This window comes from Ambystoma mexicanum, chromosome 2q (genome assembly GCF_040938575.1).
Source record: "Ambystoma mexicanum isolate Mex_15411 chromosome 2q, UKY_AmexF1_1, whole genome shotgun sequence".
NCBI classification, from domain to species: Eukaryota; Metazoa; Chordata; class Amphibia; order Caudata; family Ambystomatidae; genus Ambystoma; species Ambystoma mexicanum.
This window is the reverse complement of record NC_090924.1, coordinates 122,555,891-122,579,822: the sequence shown is the minus strand read 5'-3', so window position 1 is coordinate 122,579,822 and position 23,932 is coordinate 122,555,891. Positions and strand designations below refer to the sequence as shown.

The following is a 23,932-nucleotide window of genomic DNA, read 5'->3' as shown; positions in this document are numbered from 1 at the left end:
TATCCCCATGGCCCCACAATCCACTAATGCCAGAATGGGATAGATTTCTTTCTTGGAAGGTGATAGGAAGGCCTGCAGAATGACAAGACTGTTTTGTCCAGGAGAGTTCAAGGATGGAAAAGATGTGTAGCAAACATCTCTCTCTCGAAGCTGTGCTCCATCTAGGATCGGGAGCTGGTGTTTCCCGAACGCTGTGGAGGTGCTATAGGGCATTCTCTCACAAGATGTTTATCAGAGGCAAAGTACATTCACAGCCCTGTGTGAATCATTTGTATCCTTTCTTGTGGAGTTATGGGTCTGCGGAAGGCTCCTAGTTGCATAGGCTCTGGGTCTGTAGTTGGGGAAGGAGCGGGCTCAGGTCTAGAGGAGGATTCTGTAGAGGTTTTCTGATAGGGCATTTTAGTTTTCTTCTTTTCCGCCTTTCTTTCCTGGATACGAAAATCTATTTGTAATGAGAGGTCCATGAGAGCCTGGAAGGAATCTTGGTGAGCTACCCTAGCTAGTTCATCTTTTACTTCTTCATTCAGCCCTCTTCAAAAAAAGGTAAAACAACTCTCAGAGGACCAGTCTGCTTCCTTGGCAAGTTGCTTGAACCGTGTTACATAGGTAAGCATATCCTGGGATCCTTGCTGGAAGTCCAATAGACGTTCTTGGGCGCTGTACACCTGTTCTGGGCGGTCAAACATGGTCTTTAACGCCTGTACAAAACCATCATAGTCATCCAGGAGGGCATCCCCTGAATTAACTAAGGGTGTTGCCCAAGTTAATGCATTCCCGGAAAGATGTGAAATTATAAAGCCCACTTTTGCCCTGGGGGTGGAGAAGTAGTAGGGCTTAAAGGTAAAGTGCACTAAACACGAATCAAGGAAGCCACTAAGGTTTTTTGGTGAACCATCGTATTTATCCACCACTCTGCCCAGTAACACGCTTTCCTTGGTCGCGGAATCATGTGACAGGACTAGTTGTTTCAAGGCAGCATTTTCGGCCTTGAGATTCTGAACTTGTTTTGTTAACTCCTGAATGCCGCGCATGAGGTCCTGAACGGCAGCCTCCAGTTCCGTAACGGTATCAGTTTGTTGGCGTCTCAATCTGTCACAGGTTTCCCCCCTTCTCACCTGTCTGTGTTGTTTGTTTGAGTTCTTCGAAGGAGTCTTCTTTCGCACAGTTCGGGTTTTGTATAACCCTGTGCGTGAGTCCTCGGGTTCCAGCGTGCGGTCCGGAACACGTCTCCAGGAGCGTTCAGATGTCCAGGAAGAAGTCCAGGGAAAGGTGAAGAGCGCACTCAGAACGAGTGCGAAGGAAATCCAGGAATGGAGGTGAGGACAAAATGAAGGGGAGGATGAAGGAGAAGAAATATTAAGGGACCGGTATCCAGGAATCAGTGGAAGTCGCTGTACGAACTACGGCAGCACACGTCTGACTACTGCAAGCGGTAGCGTTGAGGGGTGTCTGCTTTGTAGAACGCAAGGCGTACAACGCGGAGACTAGCAAGTTCTGTGTTCAGCGGCCATGTTGGGAGTACTGCTGAATTCAGTCCCCTACGGGTCAGAGACCATGAAACTTTGTCTAGCTTCTCATATAACATTTTTATGTTACCCTTTCTGCGATTAATGGCTGGTGGCAGTGGTTTACTTTTTACTACCGTTGTGTGTTTTTACCGCGGGCTGCGTTCGCAGCTGCAGTGTAGCACCCTTGAATCCCATTTTTGTCAAAATGACCCTGGTCTTCTTTTTTCCCCATTTCTCTGTGGAAAGGTCCTTCTTGAGATTTACTCTGCGCGCCAAACCAGGTTTGGTCCCTTTGTTCATTTTGTCTTTGGCGGGATTCACAAGTGAAGCCCGCCTCTGGCTCCAGAGTGTCTGGCAGGGGCAGGAAGTGAGGGAGGTGCCCGAAACTCCCTGTGCTTAATCCCCTTTGTTACAGGAATGCACCCAAAGGTGATTGGCCAGATGGCTGTCCGGCAAGGACAGCCACCCTGCTGTTTGACTGGCAGCTAGGCTGGAATTATTGGGAGAAACCTGCATAAAAGGTGAGGCTTTTTGGCTTGGAAGGCACAGTCGACCACTGGACGAAGGAATCCGAAGAAGAACTTGGAAGAAACGCCTGCTGCAACTCCTGGACCACTGGTTTGCCCGGTGAAGCCCTGCTGCTGTGCTGAAGCTCCGAATTTGCCTCGACTAGAGAAGCCCTGCAAGGACGACTTCTCCCCTTGAGTTGGTGGGACCAATCAACTCTAAAGTAAGCCACCTGGACATCCTCTCAAAGCTGGTTGCACTTCCACTGCAGTTGCTGCGGGAACCGAAGAGCCAGGGAGAGGAACACCAGGTTGTGTGCATTGCTTTTAAGTTGGCCAAGAGCTCCAGGAAGATCCTCCAGGCTCCCAGGAAGCAGGACTGACCGAGGCTGAGCCACCTCAACAGAGTGCTGGACCCCAGATGCAAGGAAAGCCCATCTCGACAGCCAGGAACCACAGTGGTGCTATTTGTGGTAGACACGAGGAGCTGAAACACCGACGTGCCACTTGTTTGAAGATTGCCGGTTGCTGTCGGTAACTGTCCTATTGCAGTGCAGGAGTCTCCAGAAGTTCTCCCACTTGTCCCCACGACTGAAGCCCAGGAACACCCGGATCTGCAGAGCTGCACAGGAACAGAAGTCAACTGCTGCATTTTTCTCTTCTAACTAAAGGTACTGGACAGTCTAAGATAACTTACCTCTTATTGTAGAGTTGCTTGCATCTTCTACTCCTCACAAGTCTAACAGCTTGTGGCCCCATATTGATTCTTCTTTTTCTTTAAAGACTTCTAAAACATTGTGCAAACATTGTGCAAAGACTTTTCTTACCTACCTGCAAGAAGTGTTTCAGCCCACATAAACGTTTGCCCAATTAACATTGGCCTAGCCTGGTTCACTGAATGACTCTTATCTCCTCTGACACTGTGTTGCACATATCCTTCCAGGAAGGGGGTAACTTACTCTGCAGTGGGGGGGGGGGTCCAAAAATATTTGCCTGCTTAAGAATATTTGTGATCTCTTGTTTGTTCTAATAACCTTTTCTTTGACACTCATCTCAGTACTATTCTATGCCAACAGTAAGATATTAATGTCCACAGTGTCCTAGCTATTTAAGTCATCTGAGGGTGTAGGAAGTGTCTGTATGTCACCCCCATTGGTATTTGCTGATTTAGAAACTAAGAGTGTGCATTTTGAAGGTATTTGTGTGTTGCTATGATATTGCTCCCTTCTAATGAAGGCTTATTCAAATGACTGAAAAATTAATAATTGTTTAATCAAGAAACCTTGAGTGTAAGTGTTTATTTGGATACTTGTCCCTGTGAATCTTTGTGTAACCACCCTACATCTCACATTGACCCCTCTTGAGATAAGCCTGGCTGCTCAATCACACTACCAACCTGTGTAGTACAGACTTATACCAAAGATTGAGTTCCTATTACCAGGAGGCTAAGGTTGTTGTAGTGCACCCAAAGGGTACTACCCCAAATCTTTACCTAACATAGAGGAAAAGTGAACAGAATCCCCAAGAAGGCTTGTTTGAAACAGAACTGAATGTAAAGTAAAAGGAATTGATCTTAAGAAATACAAGTACCAGAATGCAGCAGTGTCAGAGTGCTCATGAATGGATTAAAGCAAAGCCATATAGTTTCGAAAGTCTCTGACAGTAAAGCAAAGTGAATCTGGAAGTAAGAAGCTTGGGGAAGGATATCCCGTGAGAATTATGCAAGCCTGAAAGAGAAGCAAACTTTAAATATTATTTTGCACTCCATGGTGTTCTACGAATAAGAGGCTTTCAAGGGGAAAAAGACTTTGTCGCAGAAGGCCCTGGTGTTTGTTCTGAACTGTATCTTCGTGCGAGAGAAGCCAGAGGCTGTGCTAAACTTGAGTGTACTGCCTTGCCATGTGCTGAAAACGTGGGGAAGGGAGGCCTGAACATCCTGACATCATTTTGTGAACACTTCTTTCTTTTTCGTAACACTGTTCCCCACACTATTTGTATTTAGAAGTAAGGATTGGCAATAGGTTTATTAGTATAGGCCCTTTTATTTTGACAAGACACCAACAGGACTGCGTTATTATTATTTGATGGTCGTAGCTTGCTCCCACCTGTAGATTTAGGATTAGATGGCCGTTTTTCAAACCCTTTTTAAAGTTCAAAAAACACCCTTGAATTGTGGTCTCTTGTGTCTGTCTTACTGTTGATGCCATGTCTTTCTTACGACATACATAAGCATATGCATGTGCCCTTGGCAAATGGATCTACTACTGGGCGTTATAGGAGACTGTGTATGGAAGTATGTGAATGAACCTGACCGGATTAGGTGGTTTCCGATGACCTGTACCTGACATAGAATTGCTGCACTCTGGATTCTCAGGGTTGAGGGTGTCTTTTGCATATCATGAATGGCATTGTACTTAATATATGATAGTAGACTAAATTAACCTTTCATCTGATTTAGTAAATGTTTTTATTATTTTATTAATGTTAGGTATTGCAGAGTTTTTGTCACTTGTGTGAAGTTATTGGGTTCAAAGAACATGTGACTCACTGCCTGTACTGTCAGTGGGGGCCATAGGCAATATGATGTTGCTTCCTGTGATGTCAACGCGGACGAAGGCTGTATGATGTAATTTCGGCTACTCCTGGCATCTTGGTGAATCTATTTCACTGGCTGAGAGGGATATCGGAATTATTAAATTAATTAATATTACTAACCATTCTAAATTGGACAACAAAAATTGGGGTGGAATTAAGAAGACAAGATAATAATGATCAGCACTAAAATCTTACCACTAACTACTGTGGCGGGTCAGAATAAGGAAGCAGACTCTTTTAAGACATTTTAAACTATTCTTTATTAAAGAAAAGATAATGCATAGCTGTCCCAACTTCTATGGGGGGGTTCCTACCTAATAAACTAGCAAGGGTGCTCGTCAGTCATCAGTGAATATCTTAAAAGAATCTGTCCACCATCCAAACTAACTCTAACTGACTCTACCACTATCAGAACAACTAAGGACAGGAGAATGACTCCCTTCTCCTGGGTTTTGCTTCAATAGCAGATTATCAAATAGTCTCTTGTGACAACTTTGATCAGTTTATATAGTTCTCTCAATTCTTCCTTGTGCTTTGGCTTCTCTTCTCAATGGAGTTTCTCTGAGTATTGACTAATGTCACTGCTCTTATGAGTGGTTTTCCCACTCTCTTCTCTTAGACCTACACTCTTTTCCTTGCTGAGGCTTTCTTTATTTTGATTGTGACAAGTAGGAGTACTTGTATAACAATTGTTCTTTAGTTTCCTTGGGTTTACTGTTATTGTCTCTGTATTTTGACTAAAACGGGTCTGAGGCTTCTCATAATGATTCCTATTCACTTCTCTTATTTTCTCTGTTATCGTCTCTTTATCGGAACTCAAATGAGTCTGAATACTCTTGTAATGATTCTCACCCAATTCTCTTAGTTTCTCTATTATCATCTCCTTATCCTGACTGAGACGAGTAGGAATACTCTGGTAATGATTCTCATCTGTTTCACTTGCTTTTGCGGCTATCGTCTCTTTATCGTGACTGAGATGAGTAAGAACACTTTGGTAATGATTCTCCTTCAATTAACTTGCTTTCGGTATTATCGTCTCGTTATCGTAACTGAGACGATTATGAATTTTTTCGGATAACGAGTCTCCACTTCCCTCCCTGGTCTCCCGTTTTCCCCGTTACCTGTCAACCGCAGGGATAACGTCACATGGTGTTCTTTCCATTCGGTTGGGTTCCCCTCTTCACTTGGCTGACTTCTTGTCTTTTCTTGGTATCTCATATTTCGCGATTTCATGTAGGATGGCTTTCCGTTACCCAGTGTACCGGGCGATCCACGGTTCCTGCCGCATAGTGGTCTCAGCGTTGTTGCAAGGATCGTTGGTCCACCAAGGTCACTTCATGGTCATGCCACCACTCGTTCCTTCTCTTACTCTCCAGTTTCCAGGCCGTGATGCATCCAGCACTTTTCTCTCGGCTCACCAGCCGGTTTGTAATTCGCAGGTTTTTTGGAGTTCCCATCCTGTCCTTCTCGTTGTGATTGAGTCCTGTGCTTTCACCACCGTAACTGTGTATTTCTCTCTCTCTGCGAACTGCAACCTTTCATTCTCTTCCCTTCTCCGCCTCATCCCAGTTATTGGTGTTTTCTATTTAAAGGGACAGCCACATTTTCAGATTTACAATAACACATTCTTATTCCTTCTTCATACGGATCACGGTAGAATATGTCTGAAGAGAGAATCTCGGAAGAATCTTCAGGGAATTCCTCACAGGAAAGGGAGTCCTTGTCCCCACAGGGTGCGGCTTTCCGGGTGAGGTCCTGCTTGCCTCAACCCCTATGGAGGGTGTTGCGGAGCAGGCTCATCTCCCTAACTTCACAGGGGGGTGCTCCCTTTTGGGACAAAGGGACAAATTCCTGCGATTTGTCATACTATCCATGATTTGGAGAGTTCAATTCAAAGCAATCCTGGTCACTCTAAAGTTCAAATATCATGCTGACCAGCCTCCACATTTTTTAGACAAATCACATTGGGGAAGTGCTGCATCGGTTTAGGGCATCCAATCCACTATAGAACGTAATGCCCAAGGAGCTGTACTCTATATCCACTCTTCTGTAAAAATAAATAAAACAGCCCTTCAAAGCACGCTGTTCTTACACAACAGGGTAACTCCTATCCCACGTCATAAGGATAAACATGGTGGACTGAAGGCGGCGTCCATCATGTCTCCCAATATACATAAACACTCCTTATGTAATTCAGTTTGTATAATTATCCATGTTCATAGCTCCTAACCCTTTGTCATGCAGTACATGATTTAAAGTTGTCATTTAGTGGCATGTTTGGTGTGCCTAGGCGCACTCTGAAATGTAAAGGTAAAGTGACTTATTCTAGAGGTCTTATAGTGTGTGGTAAAAATAATAAACGGGGCAAGCACAAGGTGCAATACTAGTGTCATGATCACTCGGATGGCTGTAACTAAGCCAAATTTCAAGGGAAACAGTTCCAAATGGCTTTTCGTCAACCTTGTAAGGTTCCCTTCCCGGGGATGTGACGACAACATGAACATAGTATTTCTCAAAAGTCTGCATTCACCCAAAACTGTTTCAAAGACAAACACTCAGGGTTCCCCAGTGCTTGGGACTTTCCTTATCCCAGGTTCCTTGCACAATCTTCAGCCAGCCCTGGTCTCATGGGGCCGTTTTCTCTTATTTCCTTCTTCTACTAATGTCTTTCTAATGCAGTGATTGATTCTTCTTCTTCTTCGGGCCCCCCAGAGTCTGTTCCAAATGATCAAACACCATGGAAATGTTGGGGCATGGGTCAAAGGAAGGGACCAGGGTCAAGGGCATGCCAATTCGCAAAGTCCTGGATGTGGAGGTGGGGACCTCGTAAGTGTAAGGGTTCGGGGGCATTTATTACTTTACAGCCCTGGCTTGAAGCACCAATCTTTAGTTCCCTATGCTAAGGTCTATCTCCTATTCTCCTCAATTTGCCTAGGCCACTCTGCTCCTAGGCTTCCTCCTCTTCATCTCTTCTCTCTTTGACCCCTTCCCTCTAGAGACTGCCTGATGGGTCATACCCCAGAGGATGGCTTTCAACTTTGTGGTGGGGCTTGGGACTAGCTAATCCCTCCAATTGGATGGCCCTCTTTCGGTCACGCCCTGACTGTGCTCCTGGGATGGGCTCCCTCACCCAATCTGTTCTTAGCTGTATGAGAGTGGAGGCCTTGTGGGATGGATAGCTGGTTGACTGTTGAGTATCCCTTCTTATTTCAGGTCCCCCTCTTTCCCTCTGTAGATGTTGATGGCATTTCTGCAACGGCACAAGTAGAAACAAGCATCCAGGAATTTCCGGTTCTGTGGGAATGCCATTCCTCACATCCTTTAAAGGGGTAGTTTCTACAGAGTCCTCAGTTTCAGCAGAACCAAAAATAATGTGCTTTGGGGTGAGCCCGATTTCCCTTTTCACATGTAGTCTAGGCTTCCAGGTTTATGTCACACTCAGCTGTTCAAATCCCCTGAGCAAGTTCTGCAAGCAGTCTGTGGGCACATGGGACCCTAACTTCCCTAATTCCAGTCAAATTAAGTCCCTTCTAAAGCAGCAGCCTTTGCCGAAGGGCAGGGCGACTTATCAGGCCCTGTCACAGTTAATTTCCACGCCTGATGTATGTGTCATTGCTGGAGGTTGCTGTGGCAACTTGCGCAATGACTATTAAGGCACCATTGGTCTATCAGTGCAGTCCATATCTCACGTTGGACGGCCACGATGTGCAACGTCATCACAAAACCTGGAACACTGGGTGCTGGAGAACTTGGAAAGAACAAAAACCGATTGCAGGCAGCTCCTAGCGCTTCTCTAACTAAGTAAGTCCCATGTTTTGTCTCGTGTTTTTTGTTCATTGTACTCTTATGTTTCATACCTTTGCCTTTTATTCCTGGATTAGCTATTGGATTTCTGTCTGGTTGTGTCACCTTGTCTACTGATTACCTGCCTGTCCCATGACTCTGCCTCTGCCTGCCGTCTACTGATTACTCTGTATTCCTTGTTCTGTTATGGAGAAACTTTGTGTTTGATACAGACACTGATTTTGACTTTGTTGTGACTCATACTCCTTGTTGAGTTCCTATTGACTGGAACAGAAGGAAAATCCTTAATTCTACAATTGTGGTTCTGCAGTGCCTTGGAACTTTTCCTCCAGCTTCAATTTGGAATTATTAATTTGTGCTTTCCTGCCTTCCAGTGGTTTTGTGTCCTCATGCCATCGGGCCAGGTCCCTTCGAACTTTTGCTTTACTAATATTCGACTCGCTGGCATCTATTCACCAGGCGGTTTCCTAACCTATGGACTTCCTTCTCTCCAAAGCGGATTGTGTATGTTTTCCTATGGAATTTCTCACACCACAGGTAGCAACAGGTACTGGGGGAGGAGAGTATGAGGGAATCTTGAATCATTCCTAATTATCTTTTCTTGTTTTCTTTCAGCCTGGATTCTTAGGCAGTGCGTTCCCCGCCTTTTCACCAAAATCCCCTGTCGCCTACATTATTGTTCTTATCCGGGGACAATGCCTTCGGGAAGAAGGTCACCCTCCATTGAGGAGACACTGTAAGAACATCCGCGATCTTGAACGGCCCCCTGTGGCTGACTCCTGCCTTAGGATGGGGGTGCATTGGGGGTGGCCCGGGTATTCTCCCCATACCACCCCTGGTCCCATCATCCTCTAGTTTCGGCCGATACCTGACCCCACTAGGGACCCCTAGAAATATACAGGGGTCTTCATTACAGATGTTATACAAAAAGTTCAACAAAAATAACGAAGAAAGCTCAACTCCTGCACACCAGGTTTTTAAGATAACTGCCAAACTGCAATGTTCTGTGCTTTCTCCATAATTGTCTATGTATGTCCATGGTTTGTACATGATCTTTAACATGGTTATCCTGTGAGGTATAAAAGAGAGTTCATCTTTTATAGCTCCTGTAACTGGGTATTGTTGTAGAGACCAGAGATGTGATTTGTGAGGTCGCTAATGGAAGATGGGCCCTGGGTTAGAATGAGGAAGGAGGGGATGAAGACTACTTGAGAAAGTGGTAGCAAGCAGGAGGAGCAGGTAAAAGCAGGAGGAGGGGGTAACAAGGAGAACATAGTAAAAACAGAAGGTGCTGGTATTTAGGTGGCACCAGTTGGAGGAAAAGGTAGTAAAGAGTAAGTGGTGACATTTTCAGGAGGGGGTTACAAAGTAGACGTGGAGAGTTAGAGGAGGTCCGATTACCAAAGAGGTGGTAACAAGGCAGTGGGAGTAGGAGGCAGTGGAAGCACAGAGTTGGTGGGGTCAGCTGGAAGAGGTAGAAATCAAGAGGACGTAGTACCAAGGAAGAGATGAATTAGCAAAGAGAAGGTAGTAACAGCAGGAGTAGGTGGTAATAGCAGAAGAAGTGCTGAAAACAAAGAGGAAGTCGTAACAAGAGGAGGTGATACTGGGGAAGAAGTGGTAACAGCAGGAGGAGGTGGTAGTAAGGAAGAAGTCATCAGAGCAAGAGGAGAAGCTAGCAAGGAGGAGATTAAGACTACTGGAGAAAGCAGTAGCAAGGAGGAGGAGGTAACAGCAAGAGGAGGTAGTAACAAAGAGAAAATGGTAACACCATGAGGTGCTGGTATTCAGGTGGATGGTGCTACTAACAGTGAAAGGAGGTTGAGCCAAAGTAGAGGAAGTAGCCAGACAGAATGGGAAGGTTCCAGAGGGCTAGATCAGGCCAAGATAGGCACAGATGGAGGGGAGCGTGGGGCACTAGGGTTAGACAGTGTTATTATAGCAGGAGTGTACAGGGGAGTGGGTGAAGGAATCAGAGATAATTATACAGAAGGCAAGAAGCCTGAGGCCTCACCCTCTCTCTCTGTGTCTTACCAAGACATCTTGCTGCCAAACTTCACCTGTTGGAAGGACTGTTAAATTGAGGTAATCTTTAGGGTTCTCAAACCCTGGAAAACCTGCAACTAGTTCTCCGGAGAGAAAACAGTTCGGATCCCTTAAGCCTGCAGTGCCAATGAGCCCACTTAGAAGAAGCAACCAGAAGATACTCTTCAAAAAAGTGGGCGCAGGGAGAGAGACACAATTCATAGCCCTGGTTAGAGACTTGGACTAACTTCTCACACATGACAGAGCTCAACGTGGAGAAACACCACTGCCTTACCTCAGTGATCTGAATCAGCCAGCTCAATTGTGTCAATAAGAGGACCTTTAGTTTTCCTCCTGGGATTCCTGGCTCTAGAGCATTGGGAAACTAAAGCCTTCACCATGGTTAGGTGGGCCAAGTTGGAATGAGGAAGCCATAACAACCTTTAGGCATTCCAATCTTCAGGACGTTGTTGATTAGAGCTCTGTTGCAACCTGAATTTACAGCCTAATCGGTGAGAAAATGTGATGGTCTGGACTCCAAGATCGTGCGCCGAGCGTTGAGTTGGCATCTGGGTCAGATACATTCGCTGGGAAGGCTGCAAATCCAGTCTTCCCAGCAGCCCCTGGGTGTTTGGTTCCTGGGTATTCTCTGTCTCTGCCTGCACCATCCTGGCTGAAGAGTACATATTCATAAGTGGTGAAACCTACCGGATTATTACTGAGAACGAGAGCAATGACCAGGAAGTAGGGTTGGGAATGGCGGCATTCCTCCCAGGGCTCCAATGTATGAAAATATGGACTCAATGTCTGAGCTTGGTTCCCTTAAGTAGTATGGATGGGATCCTGCTACGTATCAGTGTGCATTGTCTAGTACAATGATCCCACTTATGACACCATAAATCATGACTGTGACAGGAAGCAAAAGACCAGACAAAACAATCAAGTCAACTTTAACATTTATTAAGGGTTCTTTGCAGTGTGAGACAAAATAGCAAACAGGTTAGAAGTAAAGTGCAATTTAAATGTAGGCATTGATTCAGTGATTCTGACTACCTAAAGGTTTGGGGTTGGCTAAAAGTTCAAAAAGTATTTTCTCCAGTCTTGGAGGTCTCCTTGCTCCTTTCTCCTACTCTCACTCTCAACTTCACTCCTTCAGGCATGTTTCTCTTTCTAATTACCCTTACTCTAGTTGCCCACCACACCATTGCTCCTTACCACATCCTCCAACTCTGCATTATAAATCCTTCAATATCCTGGGTCTCCCCTCCAGTTCCAAAGATCCAGTATTGCCCAGCCTCTTAGATCTCTACTCCAACCTATGGGGCTTGCTCTGAGTCCAGCTCCTCCTGATTTCTCCTCCAAGGGTATTCATAACACCTACTCCAAACTCTTGTTTCCACATTTCCATCTCTTTCTCTCCCTACATCTCTCTCTAGCTCCTACTCTACACACCCACACTAACTGACAAAGGTACTGGGCTTATATAGCCCTCTGATCCCTCCTTCTGGGCTGGGATGGGCTCCCAGTCGGGTCTGCACCGATGGCTGTGAGGCAGTAAGTGTCTGTGTTCAGCTGTGTATTATGGCAAAACCTATGTAAAGTTTGGCCAGAGCCCTTCGTAGTTTTCTATTGATTATTTGTGGATGTGGAGCCACTGTTCAATCTCTATAGCTTTCTTGCATGAGGGTAAGTTATGGAGGTAAGTTATGTAAAAGTATTTTTGGATGTTCTACCATTACTTGGCAGGAGCTCTTAGAGTTTGCACTGCAGAGGAACAAGCACAAGTACCGCAAGAAAATTAGCATATTTGCAGCATGAGTGCTATAAGAAACTGATGCGCCTCTGATGTCTGGGCAGTCTTATTCTGCAAGCCCCATACACATTTGGTGAGGGCCTCCACTGTAAAAATGGACTTGCTGAGCGAGAGCCATAGGAATTTTATAGGTGCCTCTGCTCTCTCAAGTGACCCACTACCAGCGTTGTGAACTCTCAACTTCTCTGCTGCATAATTCCTGTGGCTAATAGAGCTCAGTTTTCCTACAGTGTTTACGCTGTCTCCAACTTCAAGACTGCTCAAAACATTGTTCTTTGCGTGCAGTGTGACAAACCTAAGGGTGTTCTCCCTAGGAAACCCTGGGGATATAACATCCAGGTGGCCAGGGGCGAAGCATCGCTGTTGGATTCCAACCCTGGGGGAGGACAAGTGAGGGAGGATCATCTGGGTGGAGGACCTCTGGGGACATTGGGGAGAGCACCATTAGGCGAGACATGGTATTCCCCCTCCCCACTTCCATTGCCCTCAACCGATATCCCCTCAGCTTTCGTAGGAGTTTGTCATTCTACCTCAACCTCATCCCGACCATGTCCTTCTCGATGCAGAACCGTTCCCACATATATGAAGTTCCCCATTCACTATTCTCAATTCCACACTCCAAGTCAAAACCCTAAGAAACATTATCCGAAAGGTTCATTTTATATGGAACCCTTTTGCTGCTCATTTTCCAACCCATTATACTAACCACTACAAGGAACAAGTTACTTACCTGTAACTGTTGTTCTCCAGCATGGGTCTGGCATGGATTCACATGCTCATGAATATTCCCCGTTGTCAGGCTGGGAATCCTCGGTAAAGAAAAAATCAGTATCAGTTTCGTTTCTGATCTGTGTGGGTCATACTGGCCCCAGCCAATGACTGCCCTCTCCCTAAGCCCCGCCTCTGGCAGCCATCCTCAGATTTGGTAGCACGCCAAGTGGCAGTATGACCAAGTGAAGAGCCGCAGAGGGGTAGGTGGGAGGGTTCGCATGTGAATCCACGCCAGACCCATGCTGGAGAACAACAGTTACAGGTAAGTAACTTGTTCCTTCTCCAGCATGGGGTCTGGCATGGATTCACATGCTCATGAATAAAAGAATACATAGCAGTATACACATGCACAACCACGGGAGGTGGCAACAGGCTCAACATTAAGCAATACAACAACTCAACATTAAGCATCTCTTACCTCCTCACCAGGCTCACCTTAAGCGAACAGGTTGCGCAGCACTGCTTGGCCGACCCTGGACTCCTCCCTGGAGTCCCGATCGACGCAATAGAATCTTGTGAAGGTGTGTGTCAACCTCCACGTAGCAGTCCTGCAGATGTCCAGCAGGGGCACACCAGACAGGAACGCCGTAGTAGCAGCGATCGCTCTGGTCGAATGGGCTCTCGGACGGCCCGGCAGCGGTCGGTTTGCCAACCGGTGACAATGCATGATGCAGCCGGAGAGCCATCTGGAAATGGAAGTCTTCGAGAGAGCCTTCCCTTGATTCACAGACCCAAAGTTCACGAATAGCTGTGACGTCTTCCGAAAACTCTTCGTGCGGTCCACGTAGAACTTCAGCGCTCTAGCTACATCCAGCGAGTGCAAAGTCCTATCGGCCGTAGTCGAAGGCGACGGGAAGAAAACTGGTAGCACCAAGGGCTCATTGAGGTGGAAGTCCGATGGCACCTTGGGCATGAAGGAGGGGTGCGTCCTAAGCACTACCCTTGTGTCATGAAAAGTCAAGTATGGAGGCTTGCAAGATAGGGCCTGAATCTCTCCCACTCGTGCAGAGGTGATGGCCACGAGGAACGCTGTCTTCCATGACAGGAACTTCAAAGGCGCCAAATGCATAGGCTAGAATGGGGCTCCCATGAGCCTGGTCAGCACCGCATTAAGTTCCCACGCCGGGGCAGGGTCCTTCACTGGCGGGAATGATCGGAATAGTCCCTTCATAAATTCCTTTACCCGGCGATGAGACCACAAGGACGCCCGTCCCGTAGTCCTGGTATATCGGGAGATGGCAGCCAGATGTATCTTTATGGAGGCGTGAGCCAGTCCAGCTTTGGCCAGCGACAGTAAGTACGGCAGCACTTGAGGGGCCGTAATCCGCAGAGGGTTAATCTTCTGTGCACAGCACCAGACAGAGAACCTCTTCCATTTATGAATGTAGCACTTGAGAGTTGAGGACGCCCTGGCTTTTGCAAGAACCTCTCTGCAATCAGCCAGGATATCGTACCCTCCAAACTCTAGTGCTGCAGGAGCCAGGCCTGCAAGTTTAGCGACTGTGGGTCGTGGTGTAAGATGGCACCTCCTTTTCTGGAGAGAAGATCTGCGTCCGCCGGCAGCCTGACTGGCGGGGACGTTGACAAGTCCAGAAGGTCCGGGAACCCGACCTGCCTTGGCCACGCCAGTGCGACGAGGATCATCCTGCACCTGGACTTCTTGAGCTGGCTGATGAGGCGGAGCAGCAACGGCAATGGAGGGAAAGCGTATAGAAACAGGCCGTCCCAAGGGAACGAGAAAGCATCGCCCATGCTCCTCGGCTATGGGAACCTGCTAGTGAACCTCTGGCACTTGGAGTTCATCGCCGTCGCGAACAGGTCGATCTGGGGTTTGCCCCATCGTTGGAAGAGTCGATCCACTTGATCCTGGCGACGTTCCCACTCGTGGCACGAGCACAGCTCCCTGCTGAGTGAGTCGGCGATGGTGTTTTTTATTCCTGCCAGGTGGAAAGGAACCAGATACATCATCTGGGCGATGGCCCAGTGCCACAGATCCTGGGCCTCCTTGGATAGGGCTGGGGATCTGGTGCCCCCCTGCTTCCGTATGTAGAACGTAGTGGTGGTGTTGTTGGTGAAGATCCTCGCCACTTTGTCCTTGAGGGACGGGAGGAACGACTTGAGCGCCCAGAACACTGCACGGAGCTCCAAGATGTTGATGTGAAGAGACCTCTCCTCCGGGAGCCAAAGGCCTCTTGCGTGGAGATCTCCGGTGTGGGCCCCCCAACCCTCCAGAGAGGCATCCGTAGTCACCGTCTCCTGAAACGCCGGGGTTTGAAAGTCCGTGCCCGTCGTGAGGTGAGCCCGGGTGCCCCACCATAGGATCGCCCGACGGAACTCCTCGTCGAGGGGGATCCTGTCCTCGAAGCAGCCCCCCGCCTGAAACCAGCGGGCGTCGAGGAAATCCTGTAGCGGACTGCAAAGGGGCACAAGGTAGATGCATGAGGACATCATCCTGAGAAGGGACTTGATGGACCTCACCCTGGCCACGTCCGTGGCTAACAGTCGCCGTACCTTGCCCAGGATGGTTTTGGTCCTCTCCTCTGAAGGGGAGGCCAATTGCTCCACTGTATCAAGCTTCGCCCCCAAAAACAGTGCTACTTGCGATGGAACCAGGTGGGATTTGGGGTAGTTGATGGAGAACCCCAGCTCCGTGAGCAACCGGACGGTCCTCACCGTATGATCGACGGCGAGTTCCTTTGACCTTGCCCGGATTAGCCAGTCGTCCAGGTAGGGGTAGACGTGGATCCCCTGCAGGCGCAGCCGCACCTCCAAAGGTGCCAGGCACTTTGTGAAAACCTTGGGTGCCGACTTTAATCCGAACGGTAGGGCTCTGAATTGGTAGTGGCGTCCTTGGACCACGTACACGAGGAACTTCCTGTGCCTTTTTAGAATGGGGATGTGGAAGTAAGCATCCTCCAGGTCCAGCGACGATAGGAAGTCACCTTCCTCCAGCTGTCCCAGTACCTGCTGGAGGGTGACCATCCTGAATTTCTGCGCCTTGATGTATTTGTTTAACCGACGCAGGTCTAGGATGGGGCGCCAACCGCCTGTCTTCTTCCTGATGAGGAAGTACCTTGAGTATACTCCGGAGCCCCGGAGCCTCCTGGGGACGAGCTCGATGGCACCTTTCTTGAGCATCGCCTTTACCTCCAACAGCAGTTGAGGGATGTGATTCTCCTTCTTGGCCACGGGAGGAATGCGAGGGCACTTCTTTAGGAATTCCAGCGAGTGCCCGTTGGCCAGGGTGTCCAACACCCAACGATCGGTGGAGATGGACTCCCACACACTGACGAACTTCGTCAGTCGGCCTCCCACTGGGGTGCTTCGGTGGGGGCTCGACCACCCGGCCTGGTCAGTCTTGCTTGGAAGTGGCCTTGCCGCCTTGGCCTCCTTGGCGACGACAGCGGGAACCCCCTTGCTTGCCGCGACCTCTGTAGGCCTCCTGGGAAGAGGAGCGGGCCGCCTGGCGGTAGGTGGAGGAGCCACTGCTGGATCCTTTGGAGGCACCCTGTCTGCCTCCAGACCTCCGAAAGGGCCGTCGCTGCTGAAGCACCCCAAGGGCCCGGGCCGTCTCCGAGACGGTCTTGATGGCCTGTAGAGACTCATCCACCGCCTTACCAAAGAGGTTGTTGCCGTCGAACGGCATGTCCAACACTCGGTCTGGACGTCCTGGTGAAAGTCTGTCGCCTTGAGCCATCCTCGTCGTCGAAGGCAAACTCCGTTGCCCAGTTGGCGAAATCCGGTATCGGCAATGTCCGTTGCCACCGTAATGGCTTGATTCGACGTCACCTCGCCTTCCTGCAGAATTTCTAGCGCCTCCGCCCTTTTGTCATCAGGCAGGAAATCTAGCAGGGGAGCTATCTTGAACCAGAGCACCCTGTCGTAGCGGGCCACGATCGCTAAGGCATTGGCCGCCTTAATCGTCGTCGCCGCCGACGAGATGACTCGTCGTCCCATAGAGTCCAACTTCTTACCCTCGCTGTCTGGTGGGGAAGTGGAAGTTGAGGCCGCCGCGCCCGCTGCCTTCTTCTTAGCCGCTGCCGAGGCGACCGAGTCCGGCGTGGGCTGGGCCCTGAGGCACAAGGGGGCGGCATCGGGGACTCGGTACTTCTTCTTGTACCTGTCCCTCTTGGCGGGTGTCGTGGCAGGGTTCTTGAGGACAGCAAACCCCTCGTCCCAGATGTCGTCGAGTAAAGGCACTGCGAGGACCGTCTTCCTCTTAGCCTCTCGTCGTTGGTACAGAAACCCCTCCTTTTTCTGTTCTTCAGGGCAGAGCTGGAAGAGCTCAGATGCCCTGGTTATCATGGCGTGGAAAGAGCCAACCTCGTCGGCTGGAGACGCCCGCGGGGGAGTTGACAACGGGATGTCTACTGTGTCATCGCCGCCGTCATCGTTCGTCCGCGTCGCCGTATCCGTCGCCGTATCCTCTCCCGGCGAGGGAGATGAGGGGTCCACCGGTCTCGCAGGCACGAAGGGCGGAGCGGGGTGGACTCTCCTCCGCTTGTTCGGAGGGCTTCCCGACGGGCCTGGTTCTGGCTCCTCCGTCGGGGTGCGTGGTAATCTCGTCCTTATCTCGGTACATAAGGATTGGATTGCCAACAAAATGGCCACCGAGCTATCCTGGGGCTCGGGCAATGGCTGCGACGGATGAGATGGCCGCTCCAGTGGGCCCTGTTCGTCGTCCTCGTTGCTATCCTCGATCACGTCAGCAGGGATTGTCCCCTGGGATCGAACCTTCTCGAACCTCTCTTTGAGGTTTATGAACCTCTCGTTGAGGCCTATGGACCTTTCGTTGAGGCCCCTCTCGGTCTCCACCAGTTCCTCCTTAGAGGCTGATTCCGAGTCTGTAACGGCCACCACCCCCCCTCCTTTTCAGCCGGGGCTTCATGGGGGTCTTAGCGATGGGCTGGAAAGAGGATTCCCTCCGCAGCGGCAGGGATACTCTGGGCCCAGAGGCCGTTTCCATTGGTGTAGTCTCAGCCGGCTCCGCCAGGGTCGCAGAGACCACTTCGGTAGAGGCCTTAGCTGGGTGGATCAAGGCCCTCACCACCTTAGGTGCGTCTTGGGGTTTCGCCTTGGGGGGAGGGTCAACGCCTCGCTCCCGCTTTGAGATCGACCGGGTCCGCTCCAGCGGCCTACCGGGTTCTTGGACTTCCATCTTCCCCGATCCAGAGCGTTGGCTCGTGGTCGAACGTGCCGGGGAAGTAGCGCCCTGCTTGGCAACCGAAGAGCCCGACCTTTCTGCACTCCTGTAGCCCGCGGACTCGCGGTGCTTGGCCTTCTGTTGGGCCCCCGTCGCCGGGGCACCCTCAAAGGACTTAGAAGCCCGCTCAGACTTCTTCTTCGCCTTCTCACTTGCTGTACCCTTCTCCAGCCAGGTGGCGAGGCGGGAACGACGATCTTGTTTGGTCCGTTCAGAAAGGTTCTTGCAGAACGCACAGTCCTTCTCCACGTGCGTCTTGTCTCCATGAAGGCAGTAGAGACATCGCGAATGCTCGTCCTCCTTGAAAACGTTATATAATCCGCATCCAGGGCAGTTACTGAACAGCTTGGATCCAGGCGTCGAGCTCCCTTTGTCCTGGGCCATGTCCTTGAGGTAGGCCGCAGATCTTCCGGAATCCTCCGAGAAGTGTAAACTCGACGAAAACTTCACCCTTGAGGGGCGTAGAAGAATTCCGAAACGGGTTCCCGTTATCAGAAGTAGAAACGGTGGAGCTTGAGGCTCGATTAAACTGAAAAAATGAGAAATTCTCCTGAAAAAACGTGAAAACGCAGTAAAAAAACTCAAGAGCTAAACACGAGGACTCCCAACACTTGAGCGTGCGGTAAAAATCTGAGGATGGCTGCCAGAGGCGGGGCTTAGGGAGAGGGCAGTCAGTGGCTGGGGGCAGTATGACCCAGAGATCAGTGATTGGTTACTACTAAGAAAGACAGATCAGAAACGAAACTGATACTGATTTTTTCTTTACCGAGGATTCCCAGCCTGACGACGGGGAATATTCATGAGCATGTGAATACCTGTCAGACCCCATGCTGGAGAACTTCCATAATCCTGACCCTTCCTACCCAGATACTTTCAGTCAATTCCTCTTATTATTATTCCCTGAACTTCCAGCCTGCTTTGACAAAACACTACCATTCCCACAAACCCCTTTTTCATCTCACTAACCCGAGAAAACTCACCTTTCTGAGTAAACCAATTACCCCCTTCCTTATGACACCTTTCCCCCATCCTACCCCGCAGGATATCTGGAAACACTAACCCCCTTTCCTCAACACGAACACTCTCTTACACTGTGACAAACAACAGACTAATACTAAAACTGTTTACCTGACATGTCCTAACCCAAAGGCCAGGCAGAGTCAGGCAATTGACAGTAATCACATACGCCTAACAGCCCTTTGCCTTCCCCACAGGGATAAAAGGCGGAGCGCGAATGCGCACGTCAAGCAAGGCCAGACGCATGAGGAAACAGCGACACCGAACTGGCAGTTCAAATGGAGAAGGAAAGCAGTGAGATGTGGAAGGATGACAAAGTGGGCGTTATCCTATCCCTTTACAACTCAGCCGCAAAGCCTCCGAAAGGGGATTCATAAGACAGAGAGTTTCATCTGGCGTGCAAAGAAGCAGAAGGCAATGGTACATGGGGTCTCCTGCTTTGATAACGCAGGCGGACAGGCAAGCTGGCTACCGTGGTACTATCGTTGCCTCCAAAGAACAAAGAAACCAACGGGTTCAGCTGTTACGCTCACCTAGTATCCACAGGGACGCCAGCCAGCCGGGTTACTCGCTGGTATGCTTCTCAGCTTTGCCCTGATGTGGTCTGCGGGGAAGGTTCTGCCTGAAAATACAGGAGGACTGTGTTCAAGACTGACCGACTGGGGTAAGTATCCTCCCTCCAGCCCCGTATGATTTCAGTCCCTCTGGCGCCCTCTCCTCACCTTGTGGTAGAATTAGGTGTGCTCTCCGTCCTGCCTTCTTTGCAGGGGCGCGTTGTCTTTCATGGGCGAGTGCGGTCCAGTTACTTCACTGACGCCGGCCCGTTTGATATTGTTCAGGTAGGTCTTATTGCTGTTCTTTCGTTTTGTTGCTATCCTGCATGCCTTTCTTTGTTTAAAATGTCTCTTTTTTTCTCCCTTAGGTATGCAGAGCTTCAGCGCGGCGAAATGGCTTGGTTGAGCCCCGCTGGTAAATGATGGCGCATTAAGAGCGCTATGATGCGGTAAGTAAGCGCTATACGCATCGCTGCGAAGTCTTGCCTTAGCTAACCTGTGTTTTCCTCCCTTGTAGGTCGCGGTGTTCTTCAGCGCGAATGGAATGTCCGGCGTGGTGCCAGCCGAGAGGCGACCAGCCAGGTAAGCCTTCTGAGCAGTTCGTAATTTGTAAATGTCTCTACTGCTTTCTTTAATGTTGCCTCTATCTTCCTCTTTCAGGTCGTTCTGTCCGGGAGGCGTGCAGATTCGAGGAAGCTGTTCTCAGTAGCTGCGAGTATTTAAAGATGAAGACTGCAGGTAAGATGCTGCTGCTAATGATGTTCCTTTTGTCTCCTTGCAGGTTCTACTTCTCCAAGGTTTGAGGGAATAGCTGGACACGGTGAGCATCACGTTGCAAGCTGCAAAGTAACGCAAAGCGTGTTGTCTTGCTCAGGTGTGGTTTAAATAGCCCCAACAAAATAGTCCTGGTAAAGTAGTCCCTAGGCTGCCACACCCAAAACACTAGACCGCATAGCTTGGTTCTTAAGAACCAAGCTATGTGGATGCCTCCATGTTGACTGACAATACAATAAAGTAGTTCCCAAGCACATTGTTTTTCATGGTGTATGAGCCTGGCGCCTATCCATGAGGGCTTTTGAAAAGGATGCCAGGCTCTAGAGGCCCGAGTCCTGACTCCACCTGGCCAATGGGTTTGCCAGAGGGGGTTTTGGGCGAGGGTCGTGACATCAGCAAAGCCGGTGAGTCGGAGGAAGCTGATTAGTAAACCGAACTGTGTTGATCCCAAGGTTGCAAGTAGCAACATTTTGAAAGCAAGGAATCTGAAAGAGAAGGAACTGGTGTATGTGTTGTGAACTTTAAAGAAAGCCCAGTTGAGGTCCAGGTGCAGAGGGGTCTGGCACCATGTGGGCGCTCATTCGAAAGACTCTGACCAGGACCTGTTGTTTGAAACTACAAGAACTAGAAGCCCTAGGAAAGGGTGGTGTGAGGCATCAGAGTGGTCCTATAAGGGTTAGGTCAAATCCCTTATATAATCGAAAGTCTCCGACCCATGGCCAGAGGAAAGCTAGGGGAAGGGAGCCCCACTGTCTGGGAGGATTGTAAACTGTAGAGAAAGGCAAGTGTGAACCCAACAGAGGGATGCAGAAAGAAAGCTAGGACAATTGATGAAATTGAGCAAATCATGAACTGGATGAAAGATGGCTATGTTTACCCGACGGAGGGATGCCAAGGGGAGAGTTACTGAGAGTGAATCCTGCATTGAGCTAAAGCAGAGCGAAATGTATATTGGGAAAACGTAAACCCCGACAGACGGATACCTGCAGGTTGGGGTGAACAGTAATACACCCAGGAACATTGTGTCAATAGTAAACCCGGTCGAGGGTTGTCCACTGTGTTGTTTGTTTAAAAATACATCAAAGCTCCTGAATATTACCGACTGCATGTGAAAGGCTTTAGTGAACCCAACGGAGGGAGGCCCGAGTTGAAAGGAGGATCTGAGCCTGGCAAAGGGAGATCTAAGGGGTGAAGAGCAATTGCCCAAGGTACAGGAGTACCGAAGGAACTTTTGTTTGTTTGTTACTTTGAACCAGCGAGCCTTCTAAGGCAAGAAACTTCCAGGAAAAATACTTAGCCCCTGAAAGTGCTGGCATTGTTGAACTTGAATTGTGAACCTTGTGCTGACGAGGCCAAGGAGTGTGCTGTACTCGAGAGTCCCACCTTGTCCCGTGTTTCAAACATGGGGAAGGGAGACCCAGCCATACCATCCTGTCTTTTCATTTTTGTGAACACTTCTTTCTTTCTGGTGAACATTATGCCACACCCTTTTACTAATTTAGTAGCAAGGATTGGCAATATTTTTTTGTATAGGGCCTTTTTACATGACAAGACGCCACTAGGACTGCCTTGTTATTATTTCATGGTCGTAGCTTGCTCCCATCTTAGATTTAGGTTTAGATTAGGCATTTATCTCACCCATTATAAAGTTCAATAAACACCCATGAACTGTGATCACTTGTGTCTGACTTTACTGTTGCCACCATTAGTTCCTTACAGCAGGGAACCCCTGTTTTCTCTTATCCCATTTTGTGTCAGGTTCCCAGCTATAACAGCAGCTCCCTTAAAGTTGCACTGTCTTTATTTGGCCTCATTTGACTGTCTCCTGACCCGAGAAAGGAACTAAGTGGGAGTGACTCGGGATTCCTCCCCATAACACCCCAGCTGCATCATCCACTAATCTGGGGAGGTACCGGAGACTTTGTCAGAAACCCTAACCGGAACAGTGGCAAAATGGATCTGAGATTTTGCAATGAAAGAATGATGCACTTCCTCAATGTGTTACTAGGGCATATTTTAGAGACTTTCAACAAATGATGTTGAGAGGACACAAAAATGTTCCAGAATCCTGTAGTATCAAGCATGTAGATGTAGGGGGCCAGATAATGTAGAAGTAAAGATTTAAACCACGAAATCCACATTAGCCTGCAATAAAACTTAATGCTTGGCTGACCATTAAGGTGGCTCTCCAGGTATCACTGACCTGCAATCCCAAAGCTGTATGCTCCAGTCGTGCCTGGAATACGGAATGGTGGTGGGTTGTACTTCTGGAATAGAGATGCCCACTCAGTGAAATTGTTATCACCAAAGAAATACAGTGTATCTGTCAAAAACACAGCAACAAAAAGGTTACATACTGCAGAACAACACCCCGCTCATATAATGCTTGCAGAGAAGGAGATAGATAAATGATTGACAGGATGGAGGGATGTGTGTTAAAAACCAGGCTGACTGAGTCTCTCCTCTCTATATATACTGAGGGAAATTGACATTGCTGACTAAACAAAGGAGTGTACCCTTTGCAAAAACCCTAGGAATGTGAAGGAGCAAATTGCTACCAGAACGGACTAGACCATTTTTTCACCCTCTGTATGCATCCTGGGACGAAAGAGGAATCGACAACAACACAGGGGACTGAAACCCCCCTGTAGGAAGGGATGGGGACACTAGTGACGGCACCCTCTGTATAGATTCTAGGAATAGGAAGTAGCAGCAATGCTAATACAGGGGACTGGAGCTTTCTCTCTCTCTCTCATACCCCCAGCGGGGAACCGAATAATGCTGAATGAATAGTGGATTGAACCACCTGTGTAGGTCAGGGGTCTCCAACTCTGTCCTTTAGAAGTAACATTCAACCCATGCTTTCAGAATATCCACACAAAATAGATTTGAATATAGTGAATCTAAATTACAATTATTTACATAGCATGATCTTTTAAACCTGGTTTGATTGTAGTTTTGGAGGACTGCAACTGGAAAACGTTGGAAAGAAAGTGGTAAAGTGGCAATAATTGACAACACAAGGGCACCATCTGCAAACACCCTAGGAATGAGAAGGACGAGAATGCTATTTCACAGTACTGGGAATCTCGCTATATCTCCATCCTGGGGAGGATGGAGGAAGCACTGTCAAGGCAGGAGTTTGAAGCTCCCAAAACACACCCAGGACAGAACGGTAACACCTATAAACCCTGGCGAAAGGGGAAATACTTCAAACACAAGGGGCTGAGCCTCTCTGTAGACCGTCATAGAGAATAAAAAAGAAAGCTCTAATAACTGAGTGCCTGAGGCTTTCTGTAAACACAACAGCCGGAAAAGGAATTGACTGACAGCAGAGGGAACGTGAGCACAGATTATTCATC

General features: G+C 48.7%; 1 protein-coding gene across 5 annotated transcripts in view; it reads right to left on the bottom strand.

The window, feature by feature from the left end:
- JMJD8 (jumonji domain containing 8) overlaps positions 1-23,932 on the bottom strand; it is a 284,182-nt gene that overhangs the window by 98,959 nt on the left and 161,291 nt on the right. For 4 of the 5 annotated variants that reach the window (XM_069647029.1, XM_069647030.1, XM_069647031.1 and 1 more), the window contains exon 7: positions 22,774-22,893. The exons of the other annotated variant lie outside the window; for it this stretch is intronic. In XM_069647029.1, coding sequence (XP_069503130.1) covers positions 22,774-22,893 — 120 coding nt within the window. The remainder of the gene's footprint in view (positions 1-22,773; positions 22,894-23,932) is intronic. 5 annotated transcript variants of the gene reach the window in all.